Source organism: Haemorhous mexicanus, chromosome 31, assembly GCF_027477595.1.
Source record: "Haemorhous mexicanus isolate bHaeMex1 chromosome 31, bHaeMex1.pri, whole genome shotgun sequence".
NCBI classification, from domain to species: Eukaryota; Metazoa; Chordata; class Aves; order Passeriformes; family Fringillidae; genus Haemorhous; species Haemorhous mexicanus.
Window position 1 is genome coordinate 3,051,334 of NC_082371.1, and position 19,516 is coordinate 3,070,849.

General features: G+C 56.5%; 1 protein-coding gene across 1 annotated transcript in view; it reads right to left on the reverse strand.

Annotated features, from left to right (window-relative positions):
* Nucleotides 1–1,799: 1,799 nt before the first annotated feature.
* Nucleotides 1,800–19,516, reverse strand: part of ITGA10 (integrin subunit alpha 10) — a 39,146-nt gene continuing 21,429 nt past the window's right edge. Inside the window, 16 exon segments of the mRNA XM_059871433.1 lie at nucleotides 1,800–2,052; nucleotides 4,198–4,311; nucleotides 6,358–6,450; nucleotides 9,028–9,141; nucleotides 10,750–10,782; nucleotides 10,784–10,824; nucleotides 10,908–11,025; nucleotides 13,041–13,125; nucleotides 13,260–13,343; nucleotides 13,437–13,513; nucleotides 14,783–14,875; nucleotides 15,837–15,978; nucleotides 16,057–16,142; nucleotides 17,263–17,370; nucleotides 17,467–17,609; nucleotides 19,326–19,495. Coding sequence (XP_059727416.1) covers nucleotides 1,975–2,052; nucleotides 4,198–4,311; nucleotides 6,358–6,450; nucleotides 9,028–9,141; nucleotides 10,750–10,782; nucleotides 10,784–10,824; nucleotides 10,908–11,025; nucleotides 13,041–13,125; nucleotides 13,260–13,343; nucleotides 13,437–13,513; nucleotides 14,783–14,875; nucleotides 15,837–15,978; nucleotides 16,057–16,142; nucleotides 17,263–17,370; nucleotides 17,467–17,609; nucleotides 19,326–19,495 — 1,579 coding nt within the window. The 3' untranslated portion in view covers nucleotides 1,800–1,974.

Here is a 19,516-nt window from a genome sequence, read left to right on the forward strand (position 1 = left end):
AGACCCCCGTGGGACATTTGGGATCATTCCTGCAGGCCCGTGGGACATTTGGGATCATTCCAGGGATGTTTTTTCCCCCTGGATGAAGAATTCCTGCCCCCAGACCCCCGTGGGACATTTGGGATCATTCCAGATCATTCCAGGGATGTTTTTTCCCCCCTGGATGCAGAATTCCTGCCCCAGACCACTGTGGGACATTTGGGATCATTCCAGGGGATTTTATTCCTCCTGGATGCAGAATTCCTGCCCCCAGACCCCCGTGGGACATTTGGGATCAATCCTGCAGGCCCGTGGGACACTTGGGATTATTCCAGGACATTTTTCCCCCCCTGGATGCAGAATTCCTGCTCCCACACCACCGTGGGACATTTGGGACCATTCCAGATCATTCCAGGATATTTTTTCCCCCCTGGATGCAGAATTCCTGCCCCAGACCCCCGTGGGACATTTGGGACCATTCCTGCAGGCCCGTGGGACATTTGGGACCATTCCAGATCATTCCAGGATTTTGTTTTCCCCCCCTGGATGCAGAATTCCTGCTCCCAGACCCCCGTGGGACATTTGGGACCATTCCAGATCATTCCAGGACATTTTTCCCCCCCTGGATGCAGAATTCCTGCCCCAGACCCCCGTGGGACATTTGGGACCATTCCAGATCATTCCAGGATTTTGTTTTTCCCCCCCCTGGATGAAGAATTCCTGCCCCCAGACCCCCGTGGGACATTTGGGATCATTCCAGATCATTCCAGGGATGTTTCCCCCCCTGGATGAAGAATTCCTGCCCCAGACCCCCGTGGGACATTTGGGACCATTCCAGATCATTCCAGGGATGTTTTTTCGCCCCCTGGATGCAGAATTCCTGCCCCAGACCACTGTGGGACATTCGGGATCATTCCAGATCATTCCAGGGATGTTTTTTCCCCCTGGATGCAGAATTCCTGCTCCCAAACCACTGTGGGACATTTGGGATCATTCCAGGATTTTGTTTTCCCCCCTGGATGCAGAATTCCTGCCCCAGACCACTGTGGGACATTTGGGATCATTCCAGGATTTTGTTTTCCCCCCTGGATGCAGAATTCCTGCCCCCAGACCCCCGTGGGACATTTGGGATCAATCCTGCAGGCCCGTGGGACATTTGGGACCATTCCAGATCATTCCAGGATATTTTTCCCCCTGGATGCAGAATTCCTGCCCCAGACCCCCGTGGGACATTTGGGATCATTCCAGGACATTTTTCCCCCCTGGATGCAGAATTCCTGCCCCAGACCACTGTGGGACATTTGGGATCATTCCAGGGGTTTTATTCCCCCTGGATGAAGAATTTCTGCTCCCAAACCCTCTGCAGGCCCGTTGGACATTTGGGATCATTCCAGGGATGTTTTTCCCCCTCTGGATGATGAATTCCTGCTCCCAAACCACCGTGGGACATTTGGGATCATTCCAGGATATTTTTTCCCCCCCTGGATGCAGAATTCCTGCTCCCACACCACCGTGGGACATTTGGGACCATTCCAGATCATTCCAGGACATTTTCCCCCCCCGGATGCAGAATTCCTGCCCCAGACCCTCTGCAGGCCCGTGGGACATTTGGGATCATTCCAGGATGTTTTTCCCCCCCTGGATGCAGAATTCCTGCTCCCAGACCCCCGTGGGACATTTGGGACCATTCCAGATCATTCCAGGACATTTTTCCCCCCCTGGATGCAGAATTCCTGCTCCCACACCACCGTGGGACATTTGGGACCATTCCAGATCATTCCAGGGATGTTTTTCCCCCCCTGGATGCAGAATTCCTGCCCCATTCCCGGCAGCCCTCAGCAGTTCCTCAGGCTGGAGCTTTATTGAGCCGCTCCTTCCCCGGACCTTCCTCATCCTCCCGCTCCTCCTCCTCGTCCCTGAGCCGTGCCAACCCCGGCAGGGCCTGGGACGTGGCCCTGGGGACAGTCCTGGATGTCACCAAGCAGAGCTGTCCCCTCAGTGCTCTTCGTCCTCCTCTTCCTCCTCCTCCTCCTCCTCCTCCCGGGAGGGTTTCGGGTGGGAGAAGAATCCCAGCTGGGGGGAGGGGGGGGGGGATGGGGACACTTCTGTCACCTCCCAGGGTGACACTGCCACCCTCCCAAGGTGACATCATGGCCCCCCACCCCGCCCAGGTGGCATCTGAACCCTCCTCAAGGTGACATTGGCACCCTCCCCCAGGGGGACAGCGTGACCCTCCCAAGGTGACAGCATGGCCCCTCCCCTGGGTGTCACCCCTCAGTGCCACCATGCCCCCCTTGGGGTCACTGTGTCCCCTCCCCTCAGTGTCACCCCTCAGTGCCACCGTGCCCCTGCTCAGTGTCACCCCAAGGTGCCACCGTGCCCCCCTTGATGCCACTCTGCCCCCACTCAGTGTCACCCCTCAGTGCCCCCCTGATGCCACCCCTCGGTGCCACCGTGCCCCCCCCAGTGCCATCATGTCCTCTCCCCTCAGTGTCACCCCTCAGTGCCACCATGACCCCCTCAATGTCACCCCAAGGTGCCACCATGCCCCCCCTCAATGCCACCGTGTCCCCTCCCCTCAATGTCACCCCTCGATGCCACCGTGCCCCCCCCAGTGCCACTCTGCCCCCCCACTCGCTGTGACCCCTCAGTGCCACCGTTCCCCCCTCAGTGTCACCCCTCAGTGCCACCATGCGTCCCCTCAGTGTCACCCCCTCGGTGTGCCCCCCCTGATGCCACCCCTTGGTGCCACCATGCCCCCCCTCAATGCCACCATATCCCCTCCCGGGGGTGTCACCCCCTCGGTGCCACCATGTCTTCTCCCCTCAGTGTCACCCCAAGGTGCCACCATATCCCCTCCCCTCAGTGTCACCCCTTGATGCCACCATGCCCCCCCTGGTGCCACTCTGCCCCCCGCTCACTGTGACCCCTCAGTGCCACCGTGTCCCCTCCCCTCAGTGTCACCCCTTGGTGCCACCATGCCCCCCCTCAATGCCACCATATCCCCTCCCGGGGTGTCACCCCTCGGTGCCACCGTGTCCCCCCCAGTGCCACTCTGCCCCCCCACTCACTGTGACCTCTCAGTGCCACCGTGCCCCCCCTCAATGCCACCGTGTCCCCCCCTTGATGTCACCCCTCAGTGCCACCGTGCCCCCCCGATGCCACTCTGCCCCCCCACTCGCTGTGACCCCTCAGTGCCACCATTCCCCCCTCAGTGCCACCGTGTCCCCTCCCCGGGGTGTCACCCCTTGATGCCCCCCTGATGCCACCCCAAGGTGCCACCGTGCCCCCCTTCAGTGTCACCCCTCGGTGCCACCATGCCCCCTTAATGCCACCATGTCCCCTCCCCAGGGTGTCACCCCAAGGTGCCACCATGCCCCCCTTCAATGCCACCGTGTCCCCTCCCTGGGTGTCACTCCTCAGTGCCACCGTACCCCTCCCTGGGTGTCACCCCTCGGTGCCACCATGCCCCCCTCAGTGCCGCCGTGTCCCCTCCCCTTGATGTCACCCTTTGATGCCACCATGCCCCCCCTGGTGCCACTCTGCCCCCCCTCAGTGCCCCCCCTCAATGCCACCGTGTCCCCCCCTTGATGTCACCCCTCGGTGCCACCATGCCCCCCTCAATGTCACCCCTCGGTGCCACCATGTCTTCTCCCCTCAGTGTCACCCCAAGGTGCCACCATATCCCCTCCCCTCAATGTCACCCCTTGATGCCACCATGCCCCCCCGGTGCCACTCTGCCCCCCGCTCACTGTGACCCCTCAGTGCCACCGTGCCCCCCCTCAGTGCCACCGTGTCCCCTCTCCTCAGTGTCACCCCTCAGTGCCACCATGCCCCCCTTCAATGCCACCGTGTCCCCTCCCTGGGTGTCACTCCTCAGTGCCACCGTACCCCCCCTCAGTGTCACCCCAAGGTGCCACCATGCCCCCCCTCAATCCCCCCGTGTCCCCTCCCCTCAGTGTCACCCCAAGGTGCCACCATGCCCCCCCTCAATCCCCCCGTGTCCCCTCCCCTCAGTGTCACCCCAAGGTGCCACCATGCCCCCCCTCAATCCCCCCGTGTCCCCTCCCCTCAGTGTCACCCCAAGGTGCCACCATGCCCCCCCCGGTGCCACTCTGCCCCCCCTCAGTGTCACCCCTCGGTGCCACCGTGCCCCCCCCCCGGTGCCCCCCCCGGTGTCCCCCCGGTGTCCCCCCGGTGTCCCCGGTGTCCCCTGACCCTCCAGAGGCCGAGGCTGAGCAGGGCCAGCAGCAGGAGCCCCCCCAGGGCGCTGCCCCCCAGGATCCAGAGGGACCCCGGGACCCCCCGGGCCGGCAGCAGCTCCAGCAGCACCTGGGGAGGGAGGGGGGAAAAACGGGAAAATTGGGGGGAGAAACGGGGATTTGGGGAAAAATGGGGAATTTAGGGGGGAAATGGGGATTTGGGGGGAAATGGGGAATTTAGGGGGGAAATGGGGATTTGGGGGGAAATGGGGAATTTAGGGGGAAATGGGGATTTGGAGAAAAATGGGAAATTTAGGGGGGAAATGGGGATTTGGGGGGGAAATGGGAATTGGGGGGGAATGGGGATTTGGGGGAAAATGGGAGAATTGGGGGAAATGGAAAATGGGGGGGAAATGGGGATTGGGGGGGAAAATGGGGATTTGGGAGGGGAAAAAATGGGGAATTTAGGGGGGAAATGGGAATTTAGGGGGGAAACGGGAATTGGGGGGGAAATGGGGATTTGGGGAAAACGGGGATTTGGGGGGAAGTGGGGAATTTGGGAGGGAAATGGGGAATTTGGGGGGGGAATGGGGATTTGGGGGGAAATGGGGATTTAGGGGGAAAAAATGGGGAATTTGGGGGGAAAATGGGAATTTAAGGGGAAAAAAGGGGGAATTGGGGAGAAAAATGGGAATTTAGGGGGGAAATGGGGAATTTGGGGGGAAATGGGGATTTGGGGGAAATGGGGATTAGGGGGGAAATGGGGATTTGGGGGGAAATGGGGATTTGGGGGGGAAATGGGGATTGGGGGGGAAATGGGGATTTGGGGGGGAAATGGGGATTGGGGGGGAAATGGGGATTTGGGGGGAAATGGGGATTTAGGGGGGAAAAATGGGAAATTGGGGGAGAATGGGGATTTGGGGGAAATGGGAATTGGGGGGAAATGGGGATTTGGGGGGGAAATGGGAAATTGGGGGGGAAATGGGGAAATTGGGGGGGGAGATGGGAAATTGGGGGGTTAGGTGGAATATAACAGGGGTGTTAGGGGGGTATTGGGGTGGGGGGGGGTTTGGGGGTGGGGGGGGGTCTTTTGGGGATTGGGGGGATATGGGTATTGGGGGGTTATTGGGGTTGGGGGGGGGGTTATGGGGTTGGGGGGGGGGTGGGGGGGAAAAATGGGGATTTGGGGGGAAAATGGGAATTGGGGGGGGAAAATGGGGATGGGGGGGAAATGGGGGGAAACGGGGATTTGGGGGGGAAATGGGGATTTGGGGGAAATGGGAATTTGGGGAAAATGGGGATTTGGGGGGAAATGGGATTTGGGAGGGAAAAAAATGGGGAATTTAGGGGGGAAAAATGGAAAATTCGGAGAAATGGGGATTTGGGGGAATTGGGAATTTAGGGGGGAAATGGGGATTTGGGGGGAATGGGGATTTGGGGAAAAATGGGGAAATGGGGGGAAAAATGGGGAATTTAGGGGGAGAATGGGGATTTGGGGGGGAAATGGGGATTTGGGAGGGGAAAAAATGGGGAATTTAGGGGGGAAAATGGGAAATTGGGGGAAATGGGAATTTGGGGGGAAACGGGAATTGGGGGGGGAAAATGGAAAATGGGGGGGATATGGGAAATTGGGGGAGAAAAAATGGGGATTTGGGGGGAAATGGGGATTTGGGGGAAAATGGGAAATGGGGGGGAAAATGGGGATTTGGGGAAAGATGGGAATTTAGGGGGGAATGGAAATTTGGGGGGGGAAAATGGGAAATTTGGGGGGAAAAATGAGAATTTGGGGGCGAAAATGGGAATTTAAGGGGAAAAAAGGGAGAATGTGGGGAGAAAAATGGGAATTTAGGGGGGGGAAATGGGGATTTTGGGAAAATGGGAATTTAGGGGAGAAAAATGGGATTTTGGGGGGAAATGGGAATTTGGGGGGAAAAATGGGAATTTAAGGGGAAAAAAGGGGGAATTGGGGAGAAAAATGGGAATTTAGGGGGGAAATGGGGAATTTGGGGGGAAATGGGGAATTTGGGGGGGGGAATGGGAATTTTGGGGGGGAAAAATGGGAAAATTTGGGGGAAAATGGGGAATTTAGGGGGGGAAAATGGGAAATTTGGGGGAAAATGGGGAATTTTGGGGGGAATGGGGATTTGGGGGGAAAAATGGGAATTTGGGGTCCTACCTCCCTGCGCTGCCCCCCCTCCTCCAGCAGCAGGAGCCCCCCCTGGACCCCCAGCCAGACGCTGGTGACGATCCTCAGGACCCTGAACTTCACCTGGGGGAAAAAGGGAATTACAAAGCACGGATTCAGCCAGAAAATTCAATAAAATTATCCTAAAGGTCAATAAAATAATCATAAAGGTCAATAAAATTATCCTAAAGGTCAATAAAATAATCGTAAATATCAATAAAAAAATAATAAAGGTCAATAAAATAATCATAACGATCAATAAAATAATCCTAAAGGTCAATAAAATAATAATAAAGATCAATAAAATAATCCTAAAGGTCAATAAAATAATAATAAAGATAAATAAAATAATCCTAAAGGTCAATAAAATATTTTAAAGGTCAATAAAATAATAATAAAAATAAATAAAATAATCCTAAAGGTCAATAAAATAATAATAAAGATCAATAAAATAATCCTAAAGGTCAATAAAATAATAATAAAGATCAATAAAATAATCCTAAAGGTCAATAAAATAATAATAAAGGTCAATAAAATAATCCTAAAGGTCAATGGAATAATGATAAAGTTCAATAAAACAGTAAAATTAAATAAAATGGTAATTTAAATTAAATAATATTATACTAGAATTAAATGGGACGATACTGAAATTAAATACAATAATAATGTTAAATGAAACTATAAATAGAAATATATAATTATAAATATAAATAGAGCTATACATAAAATCTAAATCTAAATATACATGTACATATAAAGCTAAATCTAAATATAAATTAGAAAAATAATATAATATAATATAATATAATATAATATAATATAATATAATATAATATAATATAATATAATATAATATAATATAATATAATATAATATAATATAATATAATATAATATAATATAACCAATATAAGTATAACTATAAATATAAATAAAAATATAATGTATAAATAATATAATAAAATGTAATATAATATAACCTATATAAATATATAATATATAATATATAATATATAATATAATATAATTAAATATAAATATAACTATAACTATAAATATAATTCAATAAAATAATTAAAAATAAAGTAGTAAAATGAATATGAAATTAAATATGATAATAAAATTCAATAAAATAATTAAAATATAGCAATAAAATAAATAGGAAATGAAATATTATAATAAAATTCAATAAAATAATGAAAATATAGCAATAAAATAAATAGGAAATGAAATATGATCATAAAATTCAATAAAAGAATTTAAAATAAGGCAATTAAATGAATTTGAAATAAAATATTATAATAAAGTTAAATAGAATAATTAAAATATAGCAATAAAATAAATAGGAAAATAAATATTATCATAAAATTCAATAAAATAATTAAAAATAAAGCAATAAAATGAATATGACATAAAATATAATAAAATTCAATAAAATAATAAAGCAATAAAATGAATATGAAATAAAATACTATCATAAAATTCAATAAAATAATTAAAAATAAAGCAATGAAATGAATATGAAATTAAATATTATCATAAAATTCAATAAAATAAATAAAAATAAAGCAATAAAATGAATATGAAATTAAATATTATCATAAAATTCAATAAAATAATTAAAAATAAAGCAATAAAATGAATATGAAATTAAACATTATAATAAAATTCAATAAAATAATTAAAAATAAAGCAATAAAACGAATAGGAAATGAAATATGATAATAAAATTCAATAAAATAATTAAAATAAAGCAATAAAATGAATATGAAATTAAATATTATAATAAAATTCAATAAAATAATTAAAAATAAAGCAATAAAATCAATAGGAAATGAAATAGTATAATAAAATACAATAAAATAATTTAAAATAAGGCAATGCAATGAATATGAAATAAAATATTATAATAAAGTTAAATAAAATAATTAAAATATAGCAATAAAATAAATAGGAAAATAAATATTATCTAAAAATTCAATAAAATAATTAAAAATAAAGCAATAAAATGAATATGACATAAAATATAATAAAATTCAATAAAATAATAGAATAAAGCAATAAAATGAATATGAAATAAAATACTATCATAAAATTCAATAAAATAATTTAAAATAAAGCAATAAAATGAATATGAAATTAAATATGATAATAAAATTCAATAAAATAATTAAAATATAGCAATAAAATGAATATGAAATGAAATAGTATAATAAAATTCAATAAAATAATTAAAATATAGCAATAAAATAAATAGGAAATGAAATATTATAATAAAATTCAATAAAATAATTAAAATATAGCAATAAAACAAATAGGAAATTAAATATTATAATAAAATTCAATAAAATAATTTAAAATAAAGCAATGAAATGAATATGAAATGAAATATGATAATAAAATTCAATAAAATAATTAAAAATAAAGCAATAAAACGAATAGGAAATGAAATACGATAACAAAATTCAATAAAAACCAAACCAATAAATGGAAATAAAAACGAAATAAAAAGCTACGAGAACAACCCAGCCCAGGAAAGACACGAAGTGACCGACCCCCGCAATGACCCCCCCGGTCATTCCCGGCCCGTTCCGGCTGTACCGACCCCTCCCCCCAAACCCCACGAGGAATTCCCGGTTCCCCCCCCGCGCTCCGCTCGCACCGTGCGCAGGGAGCTCTCCCGGAGGCGCCGCAGGAGCCGCACGGAGCCGGCCCCGGCCCGGCCCAGCCCCGCCAGGCGGCAGCGCAGCTGCGGGCAGCGCCCGCTGGAGCACTCCTGGGGGACAGGGGGGACACTGAACCCCGAAATTCTGGGGGGGGAACCCCCCTGAGCCCCCCAAGTACCCCGGGAGTGGTGGGGGACACCCCTGAACCCCCAAAACCCTGGGGTGGGGAACACCCCTGAGCCCCCCAAGTACCCCGGGAGTGGTGGGGGACCCCTGAACCCCCAAAACCCTGGGGTGGGGAACACCCCTGAACCCCCCAAATACCCCGGGAGTGGTGGGGGACCCCTGAACCCCAAATTCCTGGGGGAGAACCCCCCTGAACCCCAAATACCCCGGGAGTGGTGGGGCAGCGGCCGCTGGAGCACTCCTGGGGGACAGGGGGACACTGAACCCCAAATTCCCAGGGGGGGGATCCCCCTGAACCCACAAATACCCCGGGAGTGGTGGGGATCCCACCTGAACCCCCAAAACCCTGGGGTGGGGAACCCCCCTGAACCCCCCAAGTACCCCGGGAGTGGTGGGGCAGCGCCCGCTGGAGCACTCCTGGGGGACAGGGGGACACTGAACCCCGAAATCCTGGGGGGGAACCCCCCTGAGCCCCCCAAGTACCCCGGGAGTGGTGGGGCAGCGGCCGCTGGAGCACTCCTGGGGGACAGGGGGACACTGAACCCCGAAATCCCCGGGGGAGAACCCCCCTGAGCCCCCCAAGTACCCCGGGAGTGGTGGGGCAGCGCCCGCTGGAGCACTCCTGGGGGACAGGGGGACACTGAACCCCGAAATCTCCTGGGTGGGGAACCCCCCTGAACCCCCAAAACCCCTGGGGTGGGACAGTGGGGGACCCTGAACCCCCAAATCCTGGGGGGGGAACCCTTCTGAACCCCCAAAATAGCCCGGGAGTGGTGGGGGACCCCTGAACCCCGAAATCTCCTGGGGTGGGGATCCCCTGAACCCACAAATACCCCGGGAGTGGTGGGGCAGCGGCCGCTGGAGCACTCCTGGGGGACAGGGGGACACTGAACCCCAAATTCCCAGGGGGGGGATCCCCCTGAACCCCCAAAATACCCCGGGAGTGGTGGGGATCCCACCTGAACCCCCAAACCCTGGGGTGGGGATCCCCTGAACCCCCCAAGTAGCCCGGGAGTGGTGGGGACCCCCTGAACCCCAAAATCCTCAGGGTGAGGATCCTCTGAACCCCCCCAAAACCCCTGGGGTGGGGACCCCTGAACCCCCAAAATACTCCGAGAGTGGTGGGGGACCCCTGAACCCCCAAAATCCTCACGGTGGGGGACCCCCCTGAACCCCCCAAATACCCTGGGAATGATGGGGAACCCCCTGAACCCCCCAAATCCTCAAGGTGAGGATCCCCTGACCCCCCCAAACCCCCTGGGAGTGCTGGGGACCCCCTCCTGGACCCTCCAAATCCCCAGAGTTTTGGGGACCCCCTCCTGAACCCCCCAAATCCCCAGGGAGTGCTGGGGGGGGTCCCCTCTGAAACCTCCAAACCCCTGAACCCCCCCCTGGAATTTTGGGCCCTCCCTGAAGTTTTGGGGACCCCCCGAACCCCTTTGGGAGTTTTGGGGACCCCCCTGAAGTTTTGGGGACCCCCCTGGAGTTTTGGGGACCCCCCGAACCCCCCGGCGGGGCCCAGCCAGCCCTACCAGCCTCTCGGTGTGCAGCAGCTCCTCGGGGGGGCACCGGGACCACCGGGGTGTCCTCAGTGGGGGGGGTGCAGCCTGCAGGTGGCCTGGGGAGGGGCACAGGGGGGCTCAGGGGGCACCCCAGGGGGGACACCCCCACCCCCAGGTGTCCCCCAGACTCACATTCTCAGCCAGGACCTTGGTGACAGACAGGATGGTGGCCCCGTGGTGGCCCAGGGTTGGCAGGGCCACGTGCAGGGTGAGGTTCTGGAGGGGGTAGCACCCCAAATTCTGCACCTGGGTGGGGGGAAAGGGGGCACAGTGAGCTCCACCCAATCCCTGAGGAGCATCTCCAAATCTCTGAGGAGCTCCTCCAAAATGTCCCACCCAATCCCTGAGGAGCATCTCCAAAATATCCCACCAAATCCTTGAGGAGCATCTCCAAATCTCTGAGGAGCATCTCCAAAATATCCCACCCAGTCCCTGAGGAGCATCTCCAAATCCCTGAGGAGCATCTCCAAACTCTCCCACCAAATCCCTGAGGAGCATCTCCAAAAACTCTCCCACCAAATCCCTGAGGAGCATCTCCAAAATGTCCAACCCAATCCTTGAGGAGCATCTCCAAACCCCGAGGAGCCCCTCCAAACTCTCCCACCAAATCCCTCCAAATTCTCCCACCAAATCCCTGAGGAGCATCTCCAAACCGTCCCACCAACTCCCTCCAAACTCTCCACCCAACCCCTGAGGAGGATCCCTGTCCACCAAAGCCCCTCGGGACCCCCGAGACCACCACGCCCCCATCACCACCACCACCACCACCATCCCCACCATCCCCACCACCACCATCCCCACCATCCCCACCATCCCCACCACCACCACCATCCCCACCACCACCATCACCACCACCACCACCATCCCCACCACCATCACCACCACCACCACCACCACCACCATCCCCACCACCACCATCCCCACCATCCCCACCACCACCATCGCCACCATCACCACCACCACCATCCCCACCACCATCCCCACCACCATCCCCACCACCATCCCCACCATCCCCACCACCATCCCCACCACCATCCCCACCACCATCCCCACCATCCCCACCACCATCCCCACCACCATCCCCACCACCACCATCCCCACCATCCCCACCACCATCACCATCCCCACCATCCCCACCATCACCACCACCATCCCCACCACCATCACCACCACCACCACCACCATCCCCACCTCCACCACCATCCCCACCATCCCCACCATCCCCACCACCACCACCACCACCATCCCCACCTCCACCACCACCACCATCCCCACGATCACCACCATCACCATCCCCACCATCACCACCATCCCCACCATCACCACCACCATCCCCACCACCACCATCCCCACCACCACCACCATCACCACCATCCCCACCATCACCACCACCACCATCCCCACCATCCCCACCACCACCATCCCCACCATCACCATCACCATCCCCACCATCACCATCACCACCATCCCCACCATCCCCACCACCACCACCATCCCCACCACCATCACCATCATCCCCACCATCACCATCCCCACCATCCCCACCACCACCATCACCATCACCACCATCCCCACCACCACCATCACCACCATCCCCACCATCCCCACCACCACCATCACCATCACCACCATCCCCACCACCACCATCACCACCATCCCCACCATCCCCACCATCCCCACCACCATCCCCACCATCACCACCATCCCCACCATCCCCACCATCACCACCACCATCCCCACCACCACCATCCCCACCATCACCACCATCACCACCATCCCCACCATCACCACCACCACCATCCCCACCATCACCACCACCACCATCCCCACCATCACCATCACCACCATCCCCACCATCCCCACCACCACCATCCCCATCACCACCATCACCATCACCACCACCACCATCCCCACCACCATCCCCACCATCCCCACCACCACCATCCCCACCACCATCCCCACCATCCCCACCACCATCACCATCATCATCACCTTCCTCACCATCACCATCACCTTCCTCACCATCCCCACCATCCCCACCACCATCCCCACCACCACCACCATCCCCACCACCATCCCCACCATCCCCACCACCATCCCCACCATCCCCACCATCACCATCACCTTCCTCACCATCACCATCACCTTCCTCACCATCCCCACCACCATCCCCACCACCACCACCACCATCCCCACCATCCCCACCATCACCACCACCATCACCTTCCTCACCATCACCATCACCTTCCTCACCCTCTCACCTTGAGCGTGGTGCTGAACTCGGGGCCGGAGCTGGGGCTGAAGGTCCCCAGGGGTTGCAGCTCGTACCGGGACAGGTTGGTGGTGCTGGGGGTGACACGGGGGGTGACATCCATGGTGGCTGTCCCCATCAGTGACCCCCCCCCTTTTGGGGACACACGGGGGGTCCCCACCCCTGGTGGGTGTCCCCTCCCCACCCCCCGTGACGCCCCCAGCCCCACCTGGACAGGAACACGTTGGCCTCGTAGCGGATGGGCACGGACAGCGTCACCACGTTGTCCTGCGGCGTCACCTCGGTGCTGTCACTGCGTGGGGGGGACACTCGGGAGTGTCCCCAAATTCCAGCCACGCCCCCTGGGGTGAGGCCCCTCCCCCCAGGGCGAGGCCACACCCCCTACCTGGTGGCGCTGAGCGTGACCTCGGCGTGGTCCAGCAGGACGGAGCAGCTGAACTCCAGCTCCAGCGTGAAGGACACCTGGGGGGCAGGGGGTGTCTGGGGGTCCCGAGGGGCTTCGGTGGACAGGGACCCTCCTCAGGGACGGGGTGGGACCATCTGGGGAGATCCTCAGGGATTTGGTGGAGAGCTCAGAGAAGTTCCTCAAGGATTTGGTGGGACAGTTTGGGGGAGATCCTCAAGGATTTGGTGGGACACTTTTGGAGAGGATCCTCAGGGTTTTGGTGGGACACTTTTGGAGGGGTTCCTCAGGGACTGGGTGGGACATTTTGGAGGAGCTCCTCATGGATTTGGTGGAGAGCTCAGAGGAGCTCCTCAGGGTTTTGGTGGGACAGTTTGGAGGGGCTCCTCAGGGTTTTGGTGGAGAGTTTGAGAGAGCTTCTCAAGGATTTGGTGGGAGAGTTTGGAGGGGTTCCTCATGGATTTGGTGGGACGTTTTGGAGGAGATCCTCAGACATTTGGTGGAACAGCTGGGAGAGGCTCCTCAAGGATTTTGTGGAGAGTTTGGAGAGGCTCCTCAGAGATTTGGTGGGACATTTTGGAGGGGCTCCTCAGGGATTTGGTGGGAGAGTTTGGAGGGATTTGATGGGACAGTTTGGAGAGGTTCCTCAGGGATTTGGTGGGACATTTTGGAGGAGCTCCTCAAGGATTTGGTGGAGAGTGTAGAGGGATTTGGCGGGAAGTTTGAAGAGGTTCCTCAGGTATTTGGTGGGAGAGTTTGGAGGGATTTGGTGGGACATTTTGGAGGGGTTCCTCATGGATTTGGAGGGGTTCCTCAGGGATTTGGAGGGGTTCCTCAGGGATTTGGTGGGACATTTTGGAGGAGTTCCTCAGGGATTTGGTGGGACAGTTTGGAGAGGCTCCTCAGGGTTTTGGTGGGACAGTTTGAAGAGGTTCCTCAGGGATTTGGTGGGACAGTTTGAAGGGGTTCCTCAGGGATTTGGTGGGACAGTTGGGAGGGATTTGGTGGGACAGTTTGGAGGGGTTCCTCAGGGATTTGGTGGGACAGTTGGGAGGGATTTGGTGGGACAGTTTGGAGGGGTTCCTCAGGGATTTGGAGGGGTTCCTCAGGGATTTGGTGGAAAGCTCAGAGGAGCTCCTCAGGGATTTGGTGGGACAGTTTGGAGGGGTTCCTCAGGGATTTGGGGGGACAGTTTGGAGGGGTTCCTCAGGGATTTGGTGGAGAGCTCAGAGGAGCTCCTCAGGGATTTGGGCTCCCCCCAGGCCGCACCTGGAGCACGAGGCTGGGCAAGTCTCTGGGGGTCCCCTGGGGGTCTCTGGGGGTCCTACCTTGGCCTGCGAGCGGAAGACGGGGTAGCCCACGCTGCAGCGCCGGCGGTGCCCCCCCAGGGCTGAGCACTCCAACTTCACCGAGCTGGGCTCCTGCCGGGGGGACACCACGGGGACATGGAGCTGGGGGCTTGGGACACTGCCAGGTGGCACCAACGGACCCCTGGGGGGCTCCATAGTGTCCCCAACCTCTCCCAGGTAGCACTTGGGGCTCCATGGTGTCCCCAACCTCTCCCAGGTAGCACTTGGGGCTCCATGGTGTCCCCAACCTCTCCCAGGTGGCATCTGGGGCTCCATGGTGTCCCCAGCTCCTCCCAGGTGGCACTTGGGGCTCCATGGTGTCCCCAACATCTCCCAGGTAGCATCTGGGGCTCCATGGTGTCCCCAACCTCTCCCAGGTGGCATCTGGGGCTCCATGGTGTCCCCAACATCTCCCAGGTGGCACTTGGGGCTCCATGGTGTCCCCAACCTCTCCCAGGTGGCACTTGGGGCTCCATGGTGTCCCCAGCTCCTCCCAGGTGGCATCTGGGGCTCCATGGTGTCCCCAACCTCTCCCAGGTGGCACTTGGGGCTCCATGGTGTCCCCAGCTCCTCCCAGGTAGCATCTGGGGCTCCATGGTGTCCTCAGCTCCTCCCAGGTGGCATCTGGGGCTCCATGGTGTCCCCAGCTCCTCCCAGGTGGCACTTGGGGCTCCATGGTGTCCCCAGCTCCTTCCAGGTGGCACTTGGGGCTCCATGGTGTCCCCAACCTCTCCCAGGTGGCATCTGGGGCTCCATGGTGTCCCCAACATCTCCCATTGGAGATTGGATTTGGTGGGAGTTTGGAGGTGTTCCTCAGGGACTTGGTGGGACAATTTGGAGGGGCTCCTCAGGGATGTGGTGGGACAGTTTGGAGGAACTCCTCATGAAGGAGGAACCCCACTTGGTGGGGCTCCTCAGGGACTTGGTGGGACAGTTTGGAGGGGTTCCTCAGGGACTTGGTGGGACAGTTTGGAGGGGTTCCTCAGGGACTTGGTGGGCCTCCTCAGGGATTTGGGCTCCCCCCAGGCTGCACCTGGAGCACGAGGCTGGAGAAGTGGAGGTTCCCAGACAGGTGCAGCCACAGGCTGGTGTTGTAGGCGTTCTCCTCGCGGTTCTCCAGCTCCACCTCCACCAGCATCCTCCTCCGGCCCTTGCGCACGATGTGGGGGCTCTGCCTGGAGGCCAGGGGGGTCACAGGGCGCCCCTGGGATCGTGGGGACACCGTGGGGACACCGGGGGGACACCGGGGGTACCTGGAGCCCACGATGTCCGTGGTGGCCTTGAGCACCAGGTCGGTGACGCACTCGTCGTCGTCGCCGCAATCCTTGAAAAACGGGATCTGGAAGGAGCCAGGGGGGACCCCGGGGTGATCCCGGTGCCCGGGGGTGATCCCGGGGTCCAGGGGGAACCCCAGTGCCCGGGGGTGATCCCAATGCCCATCCCGGTGCCCGGGGGTGATCCCGGGGTCCAGGTGTGATCCCAGTGTGATCCCAGTGCCTGGGGGTGACCCCAATGGCTGGGGGTGATCCTGGTCTGATCCCTGTGCCCAGGGGTGATCCCGGTGCCCAGGGGTGATCCTGGTGCCTATTCCGGTGCCCAGAGGTGATCCCGGTGCCCAGAGGTGATCCCGGTGCCTATTCCGGTGCCTGGGGGTGATCCCAGTGCCCAGGGGTGATCCCAGTGTGATCCCAGTGCCCGGGGGTGATCCCAGTGCCCAGGGGGGATCCCAGGGTGATCCCAGTGCCCAGGGGGGATCCCAGTGCCCAGGGGTGATCCCAGTGCCCAGGGGGGATCCCAGGGTGATCCCAGTGCCTGGGGTGATCGTGGGGTCCCGGGGTGATCCCAGTGCCCAGTGGTGATCCCAGTGCCCAGGGGTGATCCCGGTGCCGATCCCAGTGGCCGGGGGTTATTCCGGTGCCCAGTGGTGATCCCGGTGCCCAGTGGTGATCCCAGTGCCCAGGGGTGATCCCGGTGCCGATCCCAGTGCCTGGGGGTGATCCCGGTGCCCAGTGGTGATCCCAGTGCCCAGGGGTGATCCCGGTGCCCATCCCAGTGCCCAGGGGTGATCCCGGTGCCGATCCCAGTGCCCGGGGGTTATTCCGGTGCCCAGTGGTGATCCCGGTGCCCAGGGGTGATCTCGGTGCCCAGGGGTGATCCCAGTGCCCATCCCAGTGCCCGGGGGTGATCCCAGTGTGATCCCAGTGCCCAGGGGTGATCCCAGAGCCCAGGGGTGACCCTGGTGTGATCCCAGCGCCCGGGGGTGATCCCGGTGCCGATCCCAGTGCCCAGGGGTGATCCCAGTGTGATCCCAGTGCCCAGGGGTGATCCTGGTGTGATCCCAGTGCCCAGGGGTGATCCCAGTGCCCGGGTGTAATCCCAGCGCCCGGGGGTGATCCCGGTGCCCATCCCAGTGCCCAGTGCCCATCCCAGAGCCCGGGCCCACCCCTCCCAGTACCCACCAGTTTGCGCAGGGAGGTGGGAGCCGCCTCATCCAGCACGGAGCCGCCCGCCGCGTCCAGCGCCCAGCTGAGGCCGAGGCTGAGGGGCCGCAGGTAATCCGAGGTGTCCTGCACAACCGGCGCGTCCCGTCAGCCTCATCCCGGGGGGACCCCGGGAACGGGGCTGGAGGAGCCCCGGCGGGCCGGGAGGAGCGCGGGGCTGACCAGGACGTGGAAGGGGACGCGGGTGCAGCTCTGGCGGCCCAGCGGGAGCTCGGCGCGGCGCTGGAGCAGCCGGCGGGCGCCGGAGTCGAAGGCGGCTCGGGACGCCGGGCTCCGCTCCTCCAGGGACACGTTGTAGCGGAGAGCTGCGGGACAGGGGGCGGCTCAGGGCCGGGACAGCCGCGGGAGAGGCTGCTCCGCTGGGAGGGACCCCAGGGGACTGCGGGGATGCTCTGGGACACTCCCAGGACCCTTTGGGATGCTCTGGGATGCTCCAGGACCCTTTGGGATGCTCTGGGATGCCCCAGGACCCTTTGGAATGCTCTGGGATGTTCCTGGGCTGCTCCCCATCCAGCCAGGGGTGCTCCAGGGACACTCCCAGGACCCTTTGGGATGCTCTGGGATGCTCTGGGGCGCTCCCCACCCAGCCAGGGGTGCTCCAGGGACACTCCCAGGACCCTTTGGGATGCTCTGGGATGCTCTGGCATGCTCTGGGGTGCTCCCCACCCAGCCAGGGGTGCTCCAGGGACACTCCCAGGACCCTTTGGGATGCTCTGGGGTGCTCTGGGGTGCTCCCCACCCAGCCAGGGGTGCTCCAGGGACACTCCCAGGACCCTTTGGGATGCTCTGGGGTGCTCTGGGGTGCTCCCCACCCAGCCAGGGGTGCTCCAGGGACACTCCCAGGACCCTTGGGGATGTTCTGGGATGTTTCTGGGATGCTCCAGGACCCTTTGGGTTGGTCCAGGACCCTTTGGGATGCTCTGGGATGTTCCTGGGATGCTCCCCACCCAGCCAGGGGTGCTCCAGGGGCACTGCCAGGACCCTTTAGGTCGCTCCAGGACCCCTTGGGTTGCTCTAGGACTCTTTGGGATGTTCTTGGGTGCTCTAGGGTGCTCCCCACCAAGGTAGGGGTGCTCCAGGGGCACTCCCAGGACCCTTTGGGATGCTCTGGGACGTTTCTGGAAGGCTCCAGGACCCTTTGGGATGCTCCGGGGCACTCCCCACCCAGCCAGGGGTGCTCCAGGGATGCTGCCAGGACCCTTTGGGATGCTCTGGGATGCTCCAGGACCCTTTGGGATGTTCTGTGATGATCTGGGGTGCTCCCCACCCAGCCAGGGATGCTCCAGGGATGCTCCAGGACCCTTTGGGATGCTCTGGAGCGCCCCCCACCCAGCCAGGGGTCCTCCAGGGACACTGCCAGGATGCTCCAGGACCCTTTGGGATGCTCTGGGATGTTTCTGGAAGGCTCCAGAACCCTTTGGGATGCTCCGGGGCGCTCCCCACCCAGCCAGGGGTGCTCCAGGGATGCTGCCAGGACCCTTTGGAATGCTCTGGGATGCTCCAGGACCCTTTGGAATGCTCTGGGATGTTCCTGGGGTGCTCCCCACCCAGCCAGGGGTGCTCCAGGGGCACTCCCAGGACCCTTTGGGATGCTCTGGGATGCTCTGGGATGCTCCAGGACCCTTTGGGATGCTCTGGAATGTTTCTGGAAGGCTCCAGGACCCTTTGGGTTGGTCCAGGACCCTTTGGAATGTTCTGGGATGTTCCTGGGGTGCTCCCCACCAAGGTAGGGGTGCTCGAGGGACACTGCCAGGATGCTCCAGGACCCTTTGGGATGCTCTGGGATGTTTCTGGAAGGCTCCAGGACCCTTTGGGATGCTCTGGGGTGCTCCCCACCCAGCCAGGGGTGCTCCAGGGATGCTGCCAGGACCCTTTGGGATGCTGCCAGGACCCTTTGGGATTCTCTGGGATGTTTCTGGAAGGCTCCAGGACCCTTTAGGATGCTCTGAGGCGCTCCCCACCCAGCCAGGGCTGCTCCAGGGACGCTGCCCGGACCCTGCAGCCCCCCGGCCCGCACTCACCCACCCCCATTCCCCGGGGGGCGCTGGGGGCGCGGCTCTGGGCGCGGAAGCAGAGGCGGGCGCGGAGGCAGACGGCGCCGGAGCCGCCGCGCCGGCAGTTCCGCCGGGTGACGCTGACGGCCGCCGGCTCCACCGACAGCGCCGCGGCCACCTGGAGGATCCAGAGGGACCTGGGGGACACGGCCACGGCG